The following is a 25,665-nucleotide window of genomic DNA, read 5'->3' as shown; positions in this document are numbered from 1 at the left end:
GTGGTCACAAAAAAGATCTTAGGAATTAAAAGTCCGACTCGGTCCGAGATACATATATATATTTTTTTCTTGTGTATATCTGTGCATTATCATATCACATTAAAATAAATATATATATTAAAGTTATATATATAACAAGATATAAATTGGACATATACGAGATAAAATAGTATACGCGAGTGGCTAACAGCGAAAAAGGTACAAAAAAATTATATGAGAATTTATTTTGATGCTTTTTGGTAGAAGCGAAAAAAAAATACTACAAAAAAAATTGATGGTGAAAATATATTTTAAAAGACTTATGTAAATAAATGTGAAGTAAAAAAAATGAGCAACGTTAACTAACGATGAGTAATAGCATGAAAAATTGATGATTATAAAAAATTCATTGATTTCGGGTCATTACGTGCTCCTCGTGATACAAAAAAAAAATGTAAAAAATTGAATAACACCCTTTAATGGTTTTATGAATCCCTGAATCGTTCAAACCCTTAAATTTCCCCCCATTTTTTATCCTGACATTTTTTTTTGTTACCTTAATCGATATTTAAAAAGGCAACAAAAAAAGTGAACCTTAAATTAAATCCATTAAGTCGAGACTATTGGGTTCATTAAAATATTTTATTTCAAAATTAATGATTAAAGGAGATTTTTTTTTGTGGCAAAAAATTATTTAAAGTGATGTGACCTTGACAAATTTTTTTTTGTGAGAACTGAGAAGAAAGCAAGTTAGTGATATTTAGATGAAAATTGGAACAAATTTCAGTTTTTACTGAAACATTTTTTTTAAACAAACATAAAAAAATAAAAGGAACGTCAAAAGTTACTGAAAAAACTTGCATAAATTTTACAAAAAAAGTAAAGTAACGACTGTACGACACAAAACATGAATAAATACATAAATTACCATAAAATTTTACTTGACTGAATAAATTTTCCTATGCTCGGCAAGCATTTACGGCGACCTAACATTTTATTTATAATTGGAATGGAATACAAAATATTTGGAATTCAAGACGACTGTTGCATTCTTCGTGGAAATGTTCGGACCCTTTTTTTCCGATAGAAACTCATGATGTGTGTTTGTGTTGTTGTAGGACAAAAGAAAAATATTTTAAATCGGAACCAAAGGCATTTTTTGTACTTTTCCTTCCGCTTTAAAAATGGTTTTTTAGTGAGTGAGTTTTTTGTTTGGCTACGTTTTGTTCAGCTTATGGTGAAAATTCACAAAATAAATTGTCTATTTATTTTAAGTTTTATTGTTGCAGTTGTAATAAAATTTTATAATTTTATAATTAGAGAACGGTGCAAGAAAAGTTTTGTTTTTTGCAGAGTAAGCATTTTAAACAAAAGAGATTTTTTATGCAGGCCTATTGTTGGGTTTAGGAGAAATTTACCTGAAGGAAAAGTTGAAAAATTTAAAAAAAATGATTTTCTTTAAATTCAATTTAAAAAAATAATAATAGAAGAAATGAAAAAAGCAATTGTTAAAAAAATTATTTAAACTAAAAAAAAAATAATTAATTTTAAATTAAAATTTTTAATTTAATTTTAAACAATTTTTTTATTTTAATTTTTTATTCGAATTCAATTTTATATAAAAAAAATATTTATTGAGGCTTTAATTTGATTTGAAATTCTTAAATTTTAGTAAAAGAATAATTATTTCAGAAGATTTTTAATTAAAAAGTTTTTTCTGTACTAAATTTAGGTTTTAAAAAAAATTTTTTTCTTAAATGTCAATTCATTTTCGAATTTTTTTTTTGGACTACTTAATTTAACTAACACAAAACCTCAAATTTTTTCCATTTTTTTCCGATGAAATTTGAATCGCTATATGTTTTTTTTTAGCTGTCAAAAAAAGCAGGGTCAAAAAGAACTAAAAGCTTAAAAAGTAAAATTCAAAATTAAGTTCATTTTTAACTTAAAAGTCAAAATTAAAAGCTAAAGCTAATTTACTTTTACTTAAGTCAAAGTTATAAGTCAATTAAGTCAAAATTAAAAGCTTAATTTTCTAAAAATTTCTATTTTTTCATGAAAAATTGTCTGAAATTCGAATAATTTTTGATTTTTGGAAAAATAAAAGTTTTAATTTTGAAATTATTCACTTAAAACTTTGACCTAAATAAAAATAAATTATATTAATTAGCTTTTACTTTTGACTTTAGGGTCAAAAGCTAAATTTTGACTTTTACTGAAGCAAAAGTTTTTAATTTTTTTTTTTTTTTGACTGAAAGTATTTCAGCCCTATTTATGAGTAACCTTTTAAACTTTATGAAAATTTTTATGTTGAAAATTCTCAAAATCAATATTTTTACTAATTGACCTTTTAGTAAGGGTAACCGGTTCCTTGACCCTACTTTCATACAAAAGCTAAAAACTTTCATTCCTCTTAAAAACTTTTTGTATCCCATGTTGAACAAAAATAACAGCAAAACTTATTGAGATTGCACAATTATGAAATTTAGCAAGAAGCATCAAAAGAGATATTCATATTAGATTTTAATAAATTAGAATCTCTTTGTGCAAATATATCCATTTATGTTTGCCAAACATTTTCCTATATTTTTCCATCCCACAGATATTTGCATAATACTTAAGCAAATTTTCCGAAATGCAATTACATTTGAATCGTTTTTGCATATCAATATCTCATAATAATTATCCATGACATGAACAAACACGAAGAAACATAAATTGATTGATTCAAGTGCAAATACCAGCGAGTCTTGCGAACATCGGAACGTTTCTTGCACATTGTTCCACGTTGATAAATGAATGGAAATCAATTAATAATTTAAAACGTCATTATTTGATTTCTTGTTTCAATTTTCATTTCCATGGAAATTCTGTCTGTCAGTGAAATGAGTGATTATTTATTATTGTTTCAGTTGATTTAATGATATTAACGACCCTCTTACCTGAATTAATTGTCTTTTTTCGGGGGAGGCGAAATGAAGTCATTTACGAGCAAAAATAACGTTAGAAAATTTATTATTATCGACAATTTTGTTCGTAAGACGCTTCTTCGGCACATGAAAAAGTATAAAATATAACGATTTATATTACTGCACAAAAACATCCACTTGATGCTTCGTTCGTCTCGTACATTCACCGCATAATCCTTCGCTACATGGGGATCCATTAAAGATTCCATTTGTTGGTTGTGTCTGTGTATTTACACAAATAAACTATTCACTTTATTATTATTATATCTTTCACGGTAATATAATAATATTATCTCTCATTGTTTGCTCGTTATTGAGATTATGAGCGATCATCGTCTTATGTGTCTACAACAAATATTTTTATGTGGAATGAAATTTTTCGATTCAAGTGTCGAGTTTAGATTTTTTCTTTAGTGTAAGAAAAAAAAATTGTCAATCAACAACATGTCGCGACACCTAAGGGGGTCCCAAATGATCAAAAGTGAGCAAAAATAGATTTTATGCACTTTTGAAAATAAACAATTTTCAATTTTTATCAAGAAATCTTAAATAAAAGAGAATTTTTATGCAAAGTAATGCTTTTGAAAGCCTTTTTGCGAAATAAATTGAATAAAAAAATGCATTTTGGCAGAAAAGGTTTTACATTGAAAATTCATACAATTTCAACAAACATTAGGAAAGCTTTCATAAAATAAAAATGTTGAAAATATGAGAGTTTTTTTCAATATTTTTTGATTTGTAAGCAAATTTTTAAGAATTTATTAATTAATTATTGATGGGTTTTAACGTAAATTTCTTTGAAATTATTTAATATTTAATTAAAACGACCTGATTAACAAAAAAAATCTTCGAAATAGACGCTTTGAGTTGAACGGTGGGATTTTTAATGACATTTTTTCTTATTTCTAAGAAATTTTCAAGATTTTTCAATTTATATTTCTAAGAAAGATTTTTCTCTTAACTTGGATGAATTTTAATTTTTAGGCATGCTAAGAAAAAAAAATTAAATTTAAGTGAATTTTATTCAATTTGGAAAAAATCTAAAAAATTTTGTATAAGATAGATTTTTTTATTAGATTCATTGAACTTCTCTTTTGAAATCTAAGTAAATTTTAAGAAAAAAATAGTTTTTTACATGAAATTAATGGACCCGTAGACTCGTTCTACCTATCGATTTTTTTTTAGATTTTCAAAACGTTCAAAAGTATGCAATCAATGTAACTTTCAAAAAAAAAAAAAATAAAAAATTTCATTTTTTGGTATATGCAATGAACCTTACACACCATATTTGACAAATTTTCATACTTTTCCAAGAGTTTTTCTAAATTTTTTAGCTCACAAACCTTCTCAAAGATAAATCTGACATAATTCAAAAAACTTCAAAAAGATTCATGAAGTAAAATTTGAGTTATTTCGTTACAAAGCTCTTAAGGACTTTGAGATTCAAGCTCGAAAAACTCCTTACATCTTCAGATTTGGTCAAATTAACCTCATTTTTGATCTCCTTCCTCTTAATAAGTTACTGTATCTGGCTAATCAAGCATGTTTTATCTATCTTGACAGTTTATAAATTAACCCCTCACTGTATTCAAAAAAAACAAAAAATTGTCGCTAATCTGCGTTAAATACGCACGAACGCACGCACATTTTGCTCCCGGAGAAAAGAAAGTTCACGTCACACCAAATTGCTTCGTAATGAATTTAATTTCTGATCTGTCATTTGCATCATTGATTTATGACGATGATTAATTTTCTCAACAGCGCGCCAAAAAAAATGTCGAATCAACAGATTGCTAATGAGATTTTTTTGCGCCACGCACCATTTATTCAGTAAATTTTAATTTTGTTTCGTGCGACTTTTCAATTTCCGTAAGTCGTTCGTCATTGTCCAGCGTTTCCTTTAGCGTGCGATATTTCCGTTCGAGCTCTTCGCGCACACTTTCGATGCGTTTCTCGATGATCCGTTTGTTACGCACAATATTTTCGCCTTCCTTGACGAATTTTTCGTAGTCAAAGTCGTCGAATTGCGATTGGAATTTGTGCAGAAAGCGTTTTAGGGATTCCTCCTCTTTGTTGAGCTCTTCGTGACGTTTTTGCAACTCGTTTAGCATGTCGAGGTAGTATTGGCGGAAATCTGAGAGACATTCAGTTTTGGCGCGTTGCAAGTCGTCAGCGGTGAGTTTTCTGCCGCTGCCGAGACGCACGAGATATGGCGCCAAAAAGTCAGCTAGTTGGGTTTTGGCGAGTTCTTCACGGATCTGAAAGCAAAAAAAAAATGAAAAAAATAAAATTAATTTAATTTAATTAAATTAATAAATTTTAATAATTTATAATTTAATTAATATTGACTAATTAAATTATTTTTTTACAAGAAGACAAAAAATGAGTGAGTGAAAAAAAAAGTTGTAGCATTTTTTTAAAATAAATTTAATAAAATTTTAAATTATAATATCAAAATAATTAATAAAAAAAATTAAATTATTAAAAAAAATAATTAATTTAATTTTATTTATGTTGAAAAAAAAAATTTTTATCTTATTAAAAGTAAAAAAGTTTAAAAGTTTGTAAAAAAATAATAAATTAAAAATTAATTAATTTAATTCGATTCCTTTGAAAAAAAAAATAAAAATTAAATTTTGTTCTTTTACTTCTTAAAAAAATTAATTTCTTTTTAATAAATTAAAAATTTTAAAATTAAAATAATTAATTAAAAAATAAATTATAAAAAATTATTTATTAAATTTAATTAATTAAAAAAAAAAAATTGAAAACTAAATTAAATTTTAAAAAATTTTGCTTTCGTTTTTCAAGTACATAATTAATTTTCAAATTTAGAATCAAAATTTTTAATACATAGAAATTTTTTTTTCGTTCCAAAATTTTTTTTTATGAATTTAGACCAAACTATAAGAGAAAATACGAGATTTTTAAAAAAATAAAATAATTAAAAAAAAAATTAAAATTAAATTATATTTAAATTTTTTTACCATTTACGTCTTTAAAATTTTTAACTAACTAATTTTAATTTTTAATTAAGTAAAATAAAAATTTTTGAGATTTATCATAAAATTTTTTTAACAATATTTAATACTTTTTCAATAATTTTAATCAAAATTCTTAAAAGAAATTTTTTTTGGTCCAAATTTTCTTATTTTTTTAAAATTAAGACAAAAAGAATTAAGTTTTTTTTTTTTAAATTTTACAAAAAAAAAAAAATAAAATAAAAAATTACCTTCATTTGTTCATATCTCTCCATCCTCAACTGCCTCGCTGCCTCATTCCTCAACGGATCAAAAATCGTAAACATCAATTTCGGATTCTCATGTTGAATCTGCCTATTTTTCAAGTTTTGTTCAACCTCAACTAACCTTTCCTGATACGCTTTGCACGACTTTTCCTCATCCTGCATCAATTTCTTAAGCAAAAGATACAATTCAACGTTCGACATTTGCTTATCGTTCGGATTGCTGATGTACCCTGTTGTTGTCGCTGGATCAAATTGAACATCCTCTCCCATTTCCGACTCTGGCAACTTTTGAAAAGTTCTCGTGGAAGCCGTGATACAATCCGTATCGTAATGAAATTGCAAAAAAATCTTATTTTCATTGAGATAAAAGTGTCGAATCGCAATATCACGAATTGCGGGCAAATTTTCATTCCGATGAAATTTTTCCGTTATCTGCGTAAGTTTTCTCGTGGATTCAGCATTAAAACTTCCTTTCATCTGGACTTTTTTTGACGTCTTGAATTCGCGATAGTGTAACAGGTCTTTGCGTTTATCGTAGAATTCCTTGATGTAATCGCTGTAACAATGCAATTCCTTGAGGGCATCAAAGCGTGGCGTGTGATAAAATTTAAAAATTTTCCCCTTTGTGTCATCTGTGTTCCGGAAAAAGGCTTTCATGGCATCAGCTCGTCCCTTTTGGAAATATTCCTCGATTTGCTTCGTGCTAAAGTCAACTTTGACCATTTCCAGTAGGTCATCGCGGTTTTCGTACCATTCCCAACGGAAAAAGGGCTCTTCGTACTCGAGAGTTTTGTAAAGTGTTAATCTTTTGACGAGCCCGTCTTCCTTTTTATACGGCGCAAATCTCTCGTAAACAGCTCTTTTATAAAATTCCGTCTTTTCTCCGTTCACAAAGCGTTCCTCAAAGTCAGGCAGGAGAATATCGAAACGCGAAACCCACGAAACGGGCATATCGAGATGTTTCTCTTTCGCCAACTCCTCATCGAGGGTCAGAGCTTCGACGTCATCCGGCAAAGGGCGATTTTCGCGACACTCGAAAGGCTCTCCGGGCAAAAGATGTTCCCAATCTCGCGTTTTGGACAAATCCCATCGCATATTTTGGATGTCCGTGATGGGCTCCTGGATATTTACGTAAAAATTGTGCTGATTCCACAAAGCTTCAACCGCCAAATATCCCTCGTCGTCGACTTCGTGCCGAAATCCGGTAGAAGGTTCAATAAAAAACGCTTTTGGAGCAAATTTCTCGCCATTTTCGTCTTTTAAGCGATCCGCGGGCTTGTAACTCCATTGCGCGAACTGAATTATGGCGACCCATGCATGAATTCGTGATCCATGGAACTCGTCAGGTTCCAAACTTTCGATTTCGGCGATGCGACGACGTTCTTCAGCCTCTTTTTCTTCTTCTAACTTGCGGATCGCGTCCAATTCGCGTTGTTTCATCTCCTGCACGAAGTTACTTTCCAACGCGGGAGGTTCTTTCAACGCGTATTTGTTCGGAGGTTTGACACAAACATCAGTTTCGTCCTCTTTTTCGTCGTTTTTCGGGATAAAAGGACATTCGACACGTCGCAAGTCGTTGTTGACGACCTCACGTGTTGCATATCCGTAAACAACGCATGCCGGAAAGCCGTTGCCAATCAACAAGCTGCATAGCAACGTTGCCATTTCGAAGCTGTTGCCCTTGCGACGTCGAATTACGGTTTCGGGCGACAACAGGCGCTTCGGGATTTTGATTTGGTCCTCTAGCGGTTCGTATTGGATGTGATCTGCGACGAAAGAAGCCACTCCCTGCCAGTTATCGATGAGTTCCGGATACAAAAAGACCGTGGGTTTGATAGTTGTTGCCACAAATTTTTGGATTCCGCATTCGTTGAGGAGACACAAGATCAGCGGTTTGCGATGCGGGTACTTTTCGTTGTACTGACGGCGGAAATTTTCGCTAAAAAGTAGTAAAAGTCGCTCTTTTAGGCTTAAAGTCTTGTAGGACTTGGGAAAATCAGTGCGACCTTCAAACTCGACTTCGGTTATTTCGGGGAAACATGTGTGGATGCGACCAAGAGACTCGCCAACTGTCTTTAAAGTCTCATTTGTGATGGAATTGGCAGCAAATTCTTCGACAACTTCCGTTTCTGCTTCCTTTGAATCATCTCCGAGATTGAAATTATCACTCATTGCCAACAAGGCAGATAATCGACCTTCGAAACCGGGATCCATGATGCGTTCTTTCCCCTTAAACAGTCAATTAACAACTAAATAACAACAAATTTTCGAATTTTTCGATGTTTATTTACCTCATTTCCATGGAAATCTGCGTTACTAGACGAAAAAACGTGTCGCTGCCGGCATTTCTTTTGAACTGAAGCTAATTTTCCTCGTTTTAATGCAATTTTAATGCCAGACCAAAGAAAATCATAAAATTAAATTTTTATTTTCTTCGTCGCCACTAAGCTCAGCTAAGAGGAATAACCGCAAATCTTCCCTTTTTAAATATCATTAAAAGATAATTTTTCGTGTGGCACGTAGGTTTCGTACAAAAAATCTCACACGACAAAAAAAAAATGAAATCACTGCTGATTTAATATTTAAATTCGTACCATGTTTGTACTAATCATGTTACTGCGCGATGCAAAAGTGATGTTTCCGGCTTTCTGGTCTTCGCTACGAGCTTCAAGTCTATTAAGAGCGAGATATTTTGTGCGCTTGTACAAATTTTTATACATATTTTATATTTTTATTAAAAAAGAACAGAGACGAGTGTTTATTTTTTTTGTCGTGTACCTTTCTTGCTTACAAGTGTGCTCGTGGCTGTGTGATGTGGGTTTTCGTTTTTTTTATGAAAATTTTTAAAAGTTCGAAGGGAGATAATGGAAAGGCATTTTTGGAGAATTTAGGAAGTCTTTTCTTTTGAAGTACGACTTTGTAAATTTTTGAATTTTTCTGAATTCGACTCAGAATTTTAAATTTTTATTTGAATTCGACTCAGAATTTCAAATTTGTGTCTGAATTCGACTCAGAATTTCAAATTTTTATCTGAATTCGACTCAAAATTTCAAATTTTTAAATGAATTCGACTCAGAATTTAAATTTTTTATCTGAATTCGACTCAAAATTTAAAACTTTTAAATGAATTTGACTCGAGATATCAAATTTTTATCTGAATTCGACTCATAAGTTTAAATGTTTTTTTGAATTCGACTCAGAATTTCAAATTTTTGAATGAATTCGACTCAGAATTTCAAATTTTTATCTGAATTCGACTGAAAATTTAAAATTTTTAAATGAATTCGACTCAAGATTTAAAATTTTTATTTGAATTCGACTCAAAATTTTCAATTTTAATTTAAATTCGACTCAAAATTTCAAATTTTTATCTGAATTCGACTCAGAAGTTCAAATTCTCATCTCAATTCGACTCAGAAGTTGAAATTTTTATTTGAATTCGACTCAGAATTTCAAATTTTATCTGAATTCGACTCAGAATTTCAAATTTTTATCTGAATTCGACTCAAAATTTCAAATTTTTAAATGAATTCGACTCAGAATTTAAAATTTTTATTTGAATTCGACTCAGAATTTCAAATTTTTTTTCTGAATTCGACTCAGAATTTCAAATTTTTAATGAATTCGACTCAAGGAATGAATTCGACTCAGATTTTTGAAATCTGAAAAACTTTGACTTTGGTTTTAATTCGACTGAAAAATGTTTATTTTTATTTTTGTTTAAAAAATTGAATTCGACTCAAGAATTTCAAATTTTTATCTGAATTCGACTCAGAATTTGGAAAATTTTTATCTGAAACTCTTATTTTGCATCGCGGAGGACATGAAATGCACAAAAAATTTTTTAAAATTTTTATCTGAATTCGACTCAGAATTTCAAATTTTTATCTGAATTCGACTCAGAATTTAAAATTTTTATCTGAATTCGACTCAAAATTTAAATTTTTTTAATGAATTCGACTCAGAATTTCAAATTTTCATCTGAATTAGACTCAGAATTTAAAATTTTTATCTGAATTCGACTCAGAATTTCAAATTTTTATCTGAATTCGACTCAGAATTTCAAATTTTTATCTGAATTCGACTCAGAATTTTTAATTTTCATCTGAACTCGACAAAAGATTTTAAATTTTTATCTGAATTCGACTCAGAATTTCAAATTTTTATTTGAATTCGACTCAAAATTTTCAATTTTAATTTGAATTCGACTCAGAATTTCAAATTTTCATCTGAATTCGCCTGAAATGTGTTTATTTTCGTTTAAAAATGGATCTTTTCGGATTTATAGGTCAAACTTCTAATCATCGACCTTTTAAAGATTACAAAATAAATTTCTTATCTCATAATTCAGTTCAATCGAAATCTTCAATAAATCAGACGTTCGCTCATATTTTTACTAAATTCAATAAATTTCTTTTCAAAACGCGCTTTTGTTTTTTTGTAACATTAAATTTTCACTCAAAAGCAAGTCCTTGTTAATTTGTATGTTTTTATGATTAAAATTTAACAGAAATATTCTCAAACGCATCGTTGCTTAACATAAAAAGCTGCTTTTTGCTGCTTGAATCAACTCTCACAATGTGGATACTTCACTAAAAAAAAAATAAATTGTTCATAAAAACATTTGTAGCACAAAAGCCGTCCGTGTGTGTGCTTTGAATTTTGTATAAAAACGATCTTAATTGAATTAAGTCATGATAATACTCGTCGTCGTTACTGTTCTCTTCTCGAGTACTTGATTCGCATTTCATGCGATATGAACGAACAGACGCCGACGACGAGTAATAAAAACATCTTTTTGATACTAATAAATTTTATTTTTTTTTCTCTTGTATATTTTCAGTGAATTCGTTTCTTTACTGCTAACTTTTTTTTCCATCTCAGCATCATCAGGTTGTCATCAACTTTATTTGTTGTTCTGGAATATTTATCGCCGCAGATCAAGTGTAGAATGTGTGTCTTGTCAATATATCCCTAAATAAAGAAATATAAGATATATATTAATAAAAGAGGCAAGAAAAGTGATAAAAATTGAATAAAAGTGTTCGCAATTTATCGAGTATTGTTGCGAAAGAAGGAAAAGTGCAGAAATTTATTTATTGTTTTTATTACACGGCAAATTGAAAGGAGAAAAAGAAGAAAAAAAAATAATAAACAGCAAAAAAAAAGTTAAAAGTCGATATTAGGAAGATTTATGAGAGAAAATTCAAGTGGAAAATAATATTTGTGAAAAATAAATAAAAATAAAGAATTTACAGGGCAATTTATTGAACAAAATTAATTTTCAAATAAAGAAAAAAATCTTTTAAAATAAGAAAAAAATTTTCCAAGAAATAAAAAGAGAGAGGAAATTGTTGTGAAAATCTTTCAAGGATAATAGATGGTGATCATTTTAGACACACAAGTTTAAAAAGTTGGTAAGTAAATCCATCTTTCTTGCTATTAATTTTTAATGAAATATTGAAAGGTCTTTCAATAAATCGAACAAAAAGGTCAAGGACTTCTTGAACGAGGAAACTACAAAGAAAAAAAAATTATTGAAAAGGCTCATTAGAACGACAAGTATGACTTTTACGAGGCAATTATGACTGATTTTCACTACAAGCTTGTCATAATAAAAATTGATCGTAGTCAATTATTGTTTTGTGTGTTAAATAAACAATAAAATGACATAAATTGATTTTAGATTTGATGTTGTCTCAATGTAGCTTGGTTATGATGAATTGATTTTTTACATACGGAATAAATGTGTGATGGTTTTTGTGTGAATAAATTGATATTTTGATGGATTTTTGTGAAAAAGTTGGTTTTTTGGAGACACAATTTAAAAAAAATATTTTTTTTAATTTCAATTTTTTTTTGAAAATTTCGAATTTTTAAAAAAAATAAATATTTCAAAAATTTTAGAATTTTTTTAATTAAATTAATTAAAAACTTATTTAATTAATTAATTTTTTTTTTAAATTATAAAAATTTTAAAATTAGTAAAATAAAAAAAATAAATTAATCAATAAATTAATAAAAAAAATAAAAATTAATATAACATATTTAAAAAAATTTTGCAATAAAAAATATTTTTTTAGCTAATTTGTGACTTTGAATAATAAAAAAAAATTAAAATTATTTTTAAAATATTTTTTTTGTAACTTTTTTATTTTTTTTTTTAATAAAAATTAAAACATTTAAAAAATTGAAACGTTTATTAAAAATATTTACTCAAAAAAAGGATAAAAAATTTTTCGCTTAAGAATACAAAAAAAAAAAAAATAATTAGAATTAAATTTTTATTTGATATTTTGAGGTTCAAAAAATTATATTTTTATTATTTTGAAATTTAAATAATTCCTGATTAAAGATGTTAATTATATTAATTAAAAATTTTAATTAATTAAATAAAATTTTAATTTATTTAATTAATTAAAATTTTGTAAATTAAAAAAAAAATATTTTTAAAAATAAAAATTTGATTAAAAATCATTATTAAAAAATAAAAATTTTTAAATAAGTAAAAATTTTTTTAACAAATTTCAAAAATTAATAAAGTTTAATTTTTTAAATAATTTTAAATTTTCAATTCCAAATTAAAATTTAAATATTATTAAAAAAATATTTGAATTCATAAAAAAATTATTTTAAGTAAAAATGAAAATTATTTACTACTAACCTCAATTTTTCAAACGAAAACCCAAAGATAATTGCCGTTAACGTCTACTTTCTGTAAATTTTCCTTTTTTCTATTCCTTCGCCATATCACGAATCCGTCTGAACATCATCATCGTCATCATCAATCGAATCGATTTTCCATTATGTACTTCACTTCGCCGTCTTCGTAGATACCTACACCTTGATAGCTAGTCGTCTAGTAACGTGACATTTACGTGATTTATATGTTTGCTCCACTCCCTCAGTTCTCATTATCAGACATTTTTTGTGCCATTCATCAAAGCGGCGTGTGTTACACGGAAAAATTAATCGATATTTGGAGTTTTCACGATAACCGAGTTATTAAAACGGAGCCAAATGACGGTTAGCGGCATGTTGTTAATGTAAATTACATCTGATTGTCTCTCGTTTTTACGGTGCTACTGTGCGACATTATGCGGATGGGGATGACAGGAAATAAAATTGATTGTTAAGCTCGTGCTGATGATCGGTAATTGTTTGATTGAGCGATTTATTGCCGTTCTTTGAAAATTGACAGATAGAAAAGTTCTTTTTTTTCTGAAGAAATTGGCAAAAATTGAACTTTTTCTATGAAAAAAATTTTTTTTGCTCTTTTTTTTCTTTTTTACTCAAAGATCGTTGTCTAAATGACCAAAAAATAATCTAAGCTCATAAAAATTCCCCCAATAATCCTTTAAGAAAGTAAAAATTTCTCACAAAATCCACTCCAACTAAAAATCAGCAACAATTGTTCGAAATAAAAACAAACTTGGCACCATAAAAAGTGAATTCAATGGGGGATTTTCGGGCAATTTATTGGAAAAATACATTTTTTGTTCAATTTATCGAAATAATTTATCGCATGTGGGTGAAAATCAACTTGATCTTTGAGGTTTTGAGCTACATTGACAAAAAAAAGTTCATGTAAAAATTTCATTACTCTCTCTCCCATTCACACTTTTTTCGGGGGCATGTGAGTAAGTGTGTAGATAAAATGGTAATTACTCAATTTATTTTACTCAGTCTCTAATGGTCAAGCATATTATTTAGTATTAATGTTACAAATTGGATTGTGCGGCATTACGCACGAGAATTCAATGTGAAATGCGATACGAAGGTCGAGTTTCGGGATATTGAGATTAGATTTCGGATTTAATGAAATTTTCGAGTGTTGTTGATGAGGATTTGTCCGAGGATGGTAATTGGCGATTTTTTTTTCGGGGAATTAATTAATTGACAGATTGAGGTCAAGGACTGATTTTCAATGTTTTTCATTAGAAATTGAAAATATTTATATTTTCAGCATTTAATATTTTTATGAGGGTTTAAAGAATTAAATTATTAATTTTAAAAAACTTAAAAAAAAATTTTTTTAGAAAAAATAAAAAAAAAACGACTTAAACTTAAAATTTATTTTAACATAAACTTAACATAAACTTAAAGAGTTAAGAAAAAAAAATAAAAATATTTTGATCAATCTAAGCTTAAGCTGAAAAAATTAGACTCAAGCTTAAGTTAATAAAAATTATGCGACTTAAGCTTTAAGTTAGGCTTAAGTCAAAAAAATATTTTGACTTAAGATTAATTTAAGTCAATTTTTTTTTAAATTTTCGATCAAATTATGGAAAAAGAATAATATTTTTTTGAAAAATTTTGTTAATTCAGTTAATGAATTTGACTTAAGTCCAACTTAAGAAACTTTTGCTTAACTTTAAGACAAAATTTTTTATAAAGTTTTACAGCCCAGAATAAAACAAATTAAACTTCTCATTAAATTAATTGGCTTAAAAATCTTAAAAGTTCATGTTGTAAATTTAAAGAATAAAGTTTTAATGCTAAAAAATGTTAAAATTTTTTAAAAAAATTTCAAGTTCAAGGATAAGTTTAAATTATTTAATTTTTGGCTTTTTGACCAAATTTTTTTTTTTTGAAAAATTTGTAAACTTAAGTCGACTTAAGTTATTTTTAATTAAAAATAATTCAATTTTAGAAAAAAATCAATTAAGTTTGGTTCAAAAAAAATTTCTGCCCTGATATAGAATGCCTGCTGAGCCATTTTTGAACTTAAAAAATAATAAGAAAAAAAATAGATTGATAAAAAGATGAAAGAAAATATCCCTACTAAATGTGAACGCCTGGTTAAAATCAATAAAAAATAATTTAATTTTCAGTTTTCTTCAATTTTTTCCCTTATTTTTAAATATTTTGTTTAAACTTCACAAAACCTCGCTCTGACGTCAAATATCTAACTATATCATTAACAAAAAACGATAAATCCAACGAAAAAACTAATTACCGGAATCAAAAATTGATATCCAACCTAAATTAATGTCCTGAAAATTACCGCTATATTGTGACAATTTTCCGCCACGCCGCATTAAAAATTCACGAAACCACTTTCAAATCTAATTATTTGATTCGAAATAGTTAATTCCGAGTTTTAGTCTGGCATCAAGTGAAAATCATTGTGAAATTGTTGTTCCAAACTTGCTCGACAAAAACACTTGTACCACGAACTTGTCACACAGTGTAATTTACTCATGTTTGTGGTTTTCCGTTAATTAGTTCTCTCGTCGAAATGTGCGGCGTGGAAACTTAATACACTCTCGCATCATCATCGCATCGTGCGTCGGAGTAAGTGGAGGAAAACCCGAAAGGAAAATGTCTCTGTTGTTGTGTCGTCGAGAGGAAATGAATTGTTTGTTTTAATGAGACTATAACATAAGCTCCTCATCACATGTCAAGGTGTTTATGACACGTTTGTGGTTTTTTCCATTTGGATAACACGAGACGATGTTTTTTAGTTTTTCCCTAAAACGTTTTTCTTCTTTTCTAATTGTTTGTGAATGTTAAATGCATGATAATAATGATAAAAGTCAAGTGGAACGACAACTTTGTGTCGTGAGTGAATGGCTCTTAACACAAAAAAAAGAGTGAAAATGTTAATTGCAGTCGTTTTTTTCAAATACATATGTTCGAATGAAATTTAAAAAAAATGTTAATAGTTGTATTTAATGATATTTAAAAAAAAAAAATTCTCAAATTAAAGAAATATTTTGAATAAAAAAAATTTTTTCAAATTTTTTGGTTTCAATTATTTTTTTTTTAATTATTTTTAATTTTTTAAAAAATTAAATAACATAAATTTAATTTAAATTAAATTCAATTCAATAAAATAATTAATTAAAATTAAATAAAAAAAATTTAATGAAACTTAATTAATTAAATTAATGAAATAAATTAATTAATTAACTTAATTTTTAAATTTAATTTAATTTTAATAATTTAAATTTATTTTTTAAATCAAATTATTTAAATATTTTAATTAGTTTGAATAGGTTCAATAAAAAATATTATTAAAATTTATTAAATTAATTAAAATTTTTAAAAATATTTTTAAAATTTATTTTTTTCTGAACTAAAAATATTTTAAAATATTATATTAAATTTCATTTAAATTTTCATTGAAATTTTCACAAATTTTTTAACCAATAAAGATAAAAAGTAAAATAAAATTGTGCTAAACTGAATTCCTTTAAAAAAATTCAGAAAAAAATTTTTTTAAAGTTGAATTAAAAAAACCAAAAATTTTTGTTTTTAAAGCAATTTTCTTAAAAAAAATCTAATTTTAACTTCAAAAAGCAATTTTTCTAAGTCATTTTGACGCGTGAAAAATAAATCCTGATCACGACTAGACGATTCCCACTAAAGATAACTTCCTTCCGGCAAAAATTATTTTTTTTCACACACAAGTACGCACCTTACAAAAGGTGATATTCTAAAAAATCGTCTTTTTTCTGCATAATTTATGATTTCCGGTGACAAAAAAAAAATAGGCGAAAAAAAACAAGCCTGCCAAATAAATCGGTTACACGCATTTTTCATCACCTTTTCGCTCATTTTCCATTTATTTATTTTTTCTTTGGTATGTTTGTTTTTTTTTTTTGATGAAACCAATGTTTGTGTGTGCCAGGTACCTACAACATAATTTATTAGATGCGAAAACAAATGAAAATGTGACACGAAATAGTATTTTTTGGTGTTTATGTGATTTTTTCCTTGATTTTTGGAAAAAAAAAATTTCTATGAAACGAAAGTTGATTGAACTTCGTCCATTGAAAGGAATTTTCAGTCAATTATGAGGCAAAAAAATCCAACTAAATATTTACTTTCATTAATGAAAGTTTGATGCGAGCAAGCAACAGAGCAAAAAGGATGAAAATTTTATGACCACTTAAGCAGTCCGCATTTTGTTCCATTAACGAAAAGTTGTAAATGTAAAGTAATTGTTGATGAAAATATTTTTCTTGACCTTTCTTGCTTTTTTTTTTGCCTCGAAATATTTGTCGCCGTCGCTTGTAATGTCATAAGGGCACGCAATTTGCCACGTGTTCAGTCATTTCAATTACTTACCGTCGCAGTGTCGTCGCAGGGTTAACATCATTTTCATCAAAAAAACACGAAAAAAAGGGAAAAACACGACACACCTTTGCTTTTTGCTTCACTTTTCTTGTGAATTAATGATTAAAAAGGTCTGTTTACAGTTTTTTTTTCTCTGGGAGAGAAAGCGAGAACAAGACCGACACCAACTACCATTACTCATTATATTTTTATTGTCGCTTTTGTGTCAAGCGATATCAACAATTATGTCGACGTGCTTGTAATGGTTCCCGCGAGAGACCACACCTGAGTGTCGCTCGATAAACGTAAATTTTCCCATAAAGTGAACCTGTTTGTCATATTATTAATTTTTATTGACCCAATGCACATTCATGATTTTGTACCCAATGCAAATTTTGAATTTCTGACCTATTAAACATTCAAAATTTTGGCCCAATTGACATTCTGAAAGTTTTCTCCCAATGTACAATCAAAATTTTCGCCCCAGTTGATATTTTGAAAGTTTTGTCCCAATGAAAATTCTAAAATTTTGCTCCAATGCATAATTCGAATTTTTGTTGACCTTGACTTTTAAAATTTTTGTCCCAATGCACATTTTAGGAACTTTGTCTCAAAAAAATGCTAGAATTTCATCCCAGCTGACATTTGAAATTTTTTTGCCTTAAGGCATAGTTTGAGTTTTTGACCCAAATGATTTTTTACCCAATGCAAATTTTGAATTTTCAGCCTATTGTAGGTTTAAAAATTTATCTCGCCCCAATGCATATTTTGAATTGTTTGTAACTTAAATTGTTTGTAACTTTGAAAATTTTTTGACCCAATGCGCATTTTAAGAGTTGTCCCAATGAAAATTCAAAATTTTCATCCCAGTTGACATTTGAAATTTTTTGTCCTAATGTATAGTTTGAATTTATGACCCAGTGCATATTTAAAAAATTCCCTAATTTATATTCTAAATTTTTGACCCATTGGCTATTTAAAATTTTAATCCCAATGGACATTTTAATTTTTTTTACCCAATGCATAATTTGAAATTTTTTAATTCGCTTTCGAGATTTCACTTCATGGAAAGTCTTACGTATTCCTCATTAAAGCACTTTCTGTCCCACTTTCCACACACAAACACATTGCAGGAAATTCGAAAAAGTAGCGAGGGGAAATGATTCAACGTTAAAAATTTAATTTCTCATAATTATTCATAGAATTTTTTGCGCACATTACACTTTAATTTCATCGGGAAAATTAACTTTTTTCCAATTTTTCCACGGCTTAATGAAAATGCTGACGGGTTCGGGTCCCTCAGTTGCCAAATCGGGATTTTCGATTAAATGTTGGACCCATTCCGCATTTCCAACGATGGGTTTGGCATCACTGGCACGAGCTTGTTCTGCGTTTTGCATGCGAACGTGACTATAACCAGTCACAACGGAGGACCAGATGCCGTCAGTATTGAGGGGCAAATTTTTCGCTGGCAAGGTACGAGCTTCTTTTAGCCCAATGAGGGTTGTTATGATGAAAATTACAAAAAATTTCATTTTTTTGCTAAAAAAGAAAAGAAATTAACAAAAAAGGCTAAATTTGGTTTAAATTATAGAGCTCGTACTGCGGATGGTTGAAAAAAAAACGTTAATTACCGTTATTGTTGGTTTTAAGCGTTCTTCCAATGTGTTTTCTAAACAATTTACCGCCGCACAAGAGACCAATTAGTCGTTATTTTCCAAGTTTTGTATTTTTTTTTTCGACGTGAACAACTTGTCGTTAGACGTGCCAGTCTCTAATGATTTCGAATTCCAAACTAATCATAAGTTGTTGTTAAAGTTTTTGTTGTTGTTGTTGTTTTTGTGGCATTCTCCTTTCGCACGATGATAAGACAAACATTTTCTTATCGTTATCATTGTTCCGGGTATCGCAGCGGCGAAACAATGGAATTCTTTAATCATTTCGTCTCAAAAGCATGCAAGAATAAAGAAACACAAGACAAGAAGAGATTATGGTTGAAGTGGTTGGATTTGTTTGCGCACTCCAGTTGCAAAGAAAACTTCGTGTACATCGTTCTTCTGTGTCATCATGATGAAGCTTGCTGGATTTTTGCTCGGTTAAATTCTTAGAAAAGATAAGAAAATCGATAGCGAAGCAACAAGAATGTGGTTTTTTTAGGAGAAGAATTGCAGTTAAGGGGTAATCTGATAAGTCTTTTATTCATGAATTGTGCCTCGGAGCGATGAAATGAATGAAGAGAATGAGTTATTTTTTATTATAAAATGTAAAAAAAACTTTAACGGAATAATTTTAAAGAGCAAAAAAATTAACAGATGTAATTTTTCCCATTTTAATGAATTTTTAAGATTTTTTTTTAACAGTCTTAATTTTAATGATAAAGAAGAGATAAAAAAATCTGACAAAATTTTAATTTATTTTGAAATTATTCGCTTTTTAATGAAGTTGAATATTAAAATTATCTCAAAAACTCATGGAATTTATTAAAATATGAGAAAAATTGTTTTTTGAGTTAATTAAAAATTTAAAAAAATTTTTTAAGAAAATTAATTAAAAATTTTATTTGATGATTTTATCACTTTAATTAGACTCAAAAAGTTAGAAATTTGAATTTTATAAATTTTTAAAATATTATTTTGTTAAAAAATTATTCAAAAATTCATTAATATACTCTGAAAAGCTTCTATTGAACACTTTTGAATTTCAGATTTTTTTAGAAATTCTGAAAAATTGAAATAGTTTTTTTTTTTAATTGTCATTATTAATTAATTTTTCTAATTTTTTAGGTTTCAATTAATTTAATTTTACTATTTAAATGTTATGATAAACTTATTTAATGAAATTCTAAAATAAAATTTATTTTTTTGAACATATTTTAATTAATTTTTGTTCAAAAAAAAATAAAAAAACAATAAAAATAATAATTAATTAATTTTAATTAATGATTTAATTTATGATCAAATTAATGATTTAATTAATGATCAAATATTTTTTAGAATTTAATTTATTTTGATTGAATTAAACTGAGATGTCAAAAATGAATAAAATTTGAGGTAAACTGAATATCTTTTATTAAAATAATATTTTTTAAATATTCAAAAAATATTTACAGTAATCCAAAATAGAAAAAAAACAAAATTCGAGACAAAAATCTAGAATTAAATAGTCTTTGTACAAAAAATCCCATTTTCTCCAAATTTCTTCGTAAAATCATGAAATCATTCTTTTGTTAATCAAAACAAACCCCAAAAATAACAACAAAAAATCACTAAAAATAAACATTTTCCTTTATTCACTCGAAAATGTTGTTGTTAATGACTTTTCTAGTCTCATGGGTCTTTTGTCTTTTTCACTCCTAAACTTTTTACATTTTTAATGCTTTTGTTCACTTTTGTTACTTAGTCGCAATTTCATTGGATTTTCCAAATTCACTTTGATGTTTTATTTTTTCTCTATTATGCATGACGTTGCTATTTGAAACCATCGAGTTACGTCCATTGACTCATTTTCCATTGTAGTCCTCTTGGTTGTCTGTTATTTTTTTTTCAAACTTTGAACAATAACAAGACAAACAATGTTTGTTGTTTGGGAAAATTTCCTTTGATTCAATTGATATTCCAACAACAAAAACATCGGAAAATTCAATTTGTTCAATATTTTTTTTTTGCTCTTCAACTATGACGGCAGCAAGGATATGAATGACTCAAAAGAAGATTTTTTTGCGTAATTTTATTCCATTTCGCATAATCAGATAAGCAGAAAGAAAAAAATCGGAAATTTCCCCCAGGACATCTGACCAAATTTCAATGTGTGTCAATGTCAATCACGGTTAAAAGCTGCTCGTGTCGCGTCCCCTTATGAGGAGTTGGGTGGCAGGAAAAAAAGGACACAAATGCCACAAGGAAGTGTTCAATTTTCTCGATTATTATTTTTTTTTCTTATCTATTTAGTTTTTTTTGAGTGTGGGTAGAATATGAAAAATAAAGTCAAAAAGTGACCTTCTTCGCTTATTTCCTATTTTCTTTCAGCGAGTTGTTTGAATACAAAATAGTAAGAGGGAGTCCTGCGATGTTACGTAAATATATAATTTTTTCTATACGTTTTCTATAAATAAGTTGTCAGTCATTTCGTTTTATTGACATTTCTTATCACTTTAATCCGAGAGAATATTCTTGAGGAAATTTATTCTAAACGACACGCAAAAAAATTATAGTTTTGATGGAAGAAAGTGAAAGGACTTTTTCATGTAAGTGAGCGTTTTTGTGACAATTTTTGATGAAAAAAAATTATGTTGCTTTGAAAAAAATTCTAGACTTTTTGTCTAAAAAAAAATATAAAAAGTTTAAAAAATTAAATTAAATTTTTAGCTTTTCGATCAATTTTTGATAAAATTTTCTATTATTTTTAGCGAAGTTGCTGTATAACGAATTCGCATAAACAGGGTAAGAAGCCTCAAATGTGCATTGGGACGAAAGTTTTAAATGTGAATTTGGGTAAAATTTCAAAATGTCAACTGGGGTGAAATTTTTAAATGTGTTTTTTTAAAAATTTTCATATATGCATTGGGTCTAAAAAAAAATTATTGTGCATTGGGTCAAAGTTTTTTAAATGCGCATTAGGTCAAAAATCTGAAATATGGATTGGGTCAAAAATAATTATTGTGCAAAAAAATGTGCAAAATGTCAATGAGACGAAAGTTTTTAATTGTGTTTTGGGTCAAAAAAAATTCAAAATGTCAACTGGGTAAAAATTTTCAATTGTGTTTTGGGTCAAAATGCTGAATGTGCATTAGATAAAAGTTTTTAAATGTTCATTAGGTCAAAAATCTAAAATGTGCATTGGGACAATCGTGTTAAAATGTCAACTGAGGCAAACGTTTTAAAATGTTCATTAGGTTAAAAATCTAAAATGTGCATCGGGACGAAAAATCAAAAGACAAATTAAAAATTTAGTCTTTTCAAAGCAGAAAAATTCAGGAAATTTAAATTTTTGATGGTTTTTTAAAATAAACTGAAATTTTTAACTTAAAAAATTATTAAAATTTCGAAATTTTTACAAAAAATGTCAAACTTGTCATACTCAAGTGACAAGACAGACAAAAAAATTTTGAAAAAATCTCACATTTCTTGGTCCTTATACCAAAACGCCTTTTTGTAAAACATGCAAGGAATCAAAACGTGATGAAAATAAGAAGAGAACACGCATCAATGTCCGAACACACATTAAAAATCAAATAAAATAAATTGATCCCATCATTATATTGCTTTCGCAATGCCATCACTTCGCACTATCAACGTCATCAATTCTTCTTCTTCCTCCCTTTTTTTCTCTTCATTCCATTATTTGAATATTATTGGCATTGTGCTGTTGTGTGGCAAGGGTAATCCCTTTTATTAATTCATGACATCCTTTTACGGCGGATTATTTGTCGAGAATAGAGATAAATTCTGTTGTTTCTCCGCACAATACATGCCTTGAAGCAGACACCTTTTACACCCGCCGCAAGTCTCAACCGCCACATTTTCTGTGTGTGTGTGTGAATCTCAAACACTCATAAAATATGAATGAACCTATAAGTAGCATGGAAATTTTTGTCGAGCAATTTTCTTTGTTAGTTTTATGTATTACTCTTTTCTTTTCCTTTTCTCTTTGTTCCGTCTTCCAAGCATTTAAAATTGCACTTACCTTAGAAGACACACAATATTGATTTGATTTGGCCTTAACCGGCATAAAATTAGATCATTTCCTTGCATGAACGGTTGAATGGTCTTGAATGGGCTTAATTGTTAAAAATTTTCGTTATTTTTGTCTTAAAATCATCCGACTTGACTCGGATGATGAAAATTTCTGCCATAAAATGAAATGAACAAAACTGCTGAAATATTGTGTCATAATCCTAAAATATTATATTACAGCAGTTTTATTATGAAAAATGAACAATTATTACGAAGGCAAACAGCAAAATGGTGTCACGTTACACGTTTTGATACATTTTTGCACGACGGACGATTATTCAATTTTCGTGTTTTTTGTCACTTTTTCCGGGTAAAATGACATTTTTTTAATAAAAATGTGTCGTTAAAGTTAAGATTTTTCGGGTAAGATTATCCCAAAGGGCGAACGATGTTCATTACCCCAACCTTTTGTACAACACAAGATTTTCTCTCATAAAAGTTTCAGCGCAAAACAAAATGGATGACTTTGAATAACAAAACAAGAAAATTTAATTTATAGCCCATTAAAGTAATCTTTGTGCCTTCGTCTCCCTTTTCTCGCTGTAAAATCTTTTAATATTTTTGGTCGTCTCTTATGACTCATTTATTTCAATGTTTTCATGCGTGTGCTTGGCCTTTGTTTGTTTCTTTTAAAACAAAATGTTATTGGCATTTATATGAGAACATTTAGTAAAGTTTTTTTATGGGCTTTTCATCTACTTACTTTTGGGGTTGTTGGAAGACGAGTTGAATGAGTTGGAGGAAAATTTGGGTTTAAAGTTGATTTTTCTTTTAATTTCTTTTAGAATTAAATTTTCATGAGAAAAATATTTTAATAAATTATTCAAATAAATTATTAATTTTAAATGTTTTCATTATTTTAAATTAAATTAAATCAAATAAAATTAATATTATTTAATTTAATAAGAGATTTTGCTGAAAAAAAATTATTAATTAATTTTTAATTTCAATAAAAATAATTTTTCGGCAAAATCGCTTTTTTTAATGTAGGTAAACCCTTAATTTTGCGTAGATTTTTTTTAGAAATATTAAAATATATTTAATATTAAAAGCTTTAATATAATTTATTACAAGCCTTTAAATGAATTTTTGGTCGCTTCTGATTTTTTATTGATTAACGAAAAATTAAATAAAATTTTAATTTTAAATTATTTTTTATATTAATATTTTTTTTTAAATTATTAATTTATTAAAATTATTATTTTTTAAAATTTAATTTAATTTTTTTAAATTTTTAATTTTTAAAATTTTTAATTTATTAAAAAATATTTTTTTAAATTAATTTTATATAATATTTTTTTTATTATTATTTTACAAGTATAATTGAAAAAAATAATTTTAAATTATCAATTAAGTAAATAAGTTTTTTTAATTATTAATTTAATTAATTTTTAATTTAATTAATTTTTAATTATTATTTTTCAAAATTATAAAAATTGATAAAAAATTATTTAAATTTATTATCCTTTTAGGTCAAATATTATTTAGGAAAAATTGAACAATTTTTTAAAATTGTTCTTGTTTATTACTTTTTAGTTCGCTGAGGAGTACAGAAATGTGAAAATGTACAAATTTCAGTTCAATTTTCTATATTTTCTTTGGTTAATAATTCATATGCCCTTCAAACAAATCCAACATTTCCCAGAATCTCGAATAAAAATGATAAAGAAACATTTGCTACTTTCTCAGAAATTCAAATCTCGTTTTTCTTTGTAAATATATAACTTCACGCTCGGCATGCCTTGAAATTCCTTCCATTATTTCAATATTCATCCGTTTGTCATTAACACGTTCTTAGCGAGGCGGCATACAACTTCTGAATCAGATATGAGCCGAGCAAAGTATCTGCTTGCTTTTTTTTCCTTCTTTTTTTGGGGCCTAAAATTGGTTCAAATTAATTTATTTATGTCACGCAGCATTCACCTTTTCACTCACCTCAGCACTGAATATTGTTTGGCGTTTCCTTCCTCGTCGCCATTTGCGTTCATTGTTCAGCGTGGTAATAAAACAAAAGGGAAGAAAAAAAAAACGAAAGACAATCAAATAGAGACTGATACGAACAACCCGTCACCTTTAATCAAATTAAATATATATGTTGCTTTTACGTATATTTCCTTCTTGGAACCACACTTTCCCCCGAAAAAAAAAGTATAAAAAAAGTTTTCTTTCATTCTCTGCTGATTAAGCGAAATAAATAATTAAATTTGCGATTTTTTTCGGTGTACTTTTAATGGGGATAATGGGGAATTATTTCGCTGCGAATACGAACGGAGAATGGACAAATCCATGCAATATGGCGCAGATTTGCAGAAATAAATGATTTACAAACAATAAATTTTTCCAATTTAAATTCAAGGGACCGAGTGTAATTTAATTTGATCTCTCAAGATAGAACAAATAATAAAAATATAAAAAAAAACGTAAATTGAATAAAATTCGATTTTTGGACCTGGCTGTACTGAGAATTGGGTCAAAAGTAGTAAAATTGAAACTAAATTCGACTAATTTTCGATAATTTGAGAATGTTCAGGAATATATCGAATGACATCATTGTTATAAATTGATATCGAATTTTGTCCAATCAACTTTTGGGAAAGATTATTGACGCACAAATGCTCACAAATACTCATGTACAGAAAAAGTTTTTAGTTTGATTAAACTAGCAGCAAAGTAT

The 25,665-nt window shown here is 27.6% G+C and overlaps 2 protein-coding genes across 2 annotated transcripts in view; one reads left to right on the top strand and one right to left on the bottom strand.

The window, feature by feature from the left end:
* Positions 1–25,665, top strand: part of LOC134831458 (leucine-rich repeat-containing G-protein coupled receptor 4) — a 49,631-nt gene continuing 23,966 nt past the window's right edge. Inside the window, exons 1-2 of the mRNA XM_063845188.1 lie at positions 1–198; positions 11,039–11,612. The gene's annotated coding sequence lies outside the window, so the exon portion shown is untranslated. The remainder of the gene's footprint in view (positions 199–11,038; positions 11,613–25,665) is intronic.
* Positions 4,772–8,409, bottom strand: LOC134828947 (coiled-coil domain-containing protein lobo). The gene is made up of 2 exons (XM_063841937.1): positions 6,181–8,409; positions 4,772–5,206 (listed from the first exon to the last, which is right to left on the bottom strand). Exons 1-2 carry the CDS (start codon positions 8,407–8,409, stop codon positions 4,772–4,774), a joined length of 2,664 nt encoding a protein of 887 aa, XP_063698007.1.

This window comes from Culicoides brevitarsis, chromosome 2 (assembly GCF_036172545.1).
Source record: "Culicoides brevitarsis isolate CSIRO-B50_1 chromosome 2, AGI_CSIRO_Cbre_v1, whole genome shotgun sequence".
In the NCBI taxonomy this organism is placed as follows: Eukaryota; Metazoa; Arthropoda; class Insecta; order Diptera; family Ceratopogonidae; genus Culicoides; species Culicoides brevitarsis.
The sequence above is the reverse complement of the archived record's forward strand: the minus strand, read 5'-3'. Positions and strand labels throughout refer to the sequence as shown.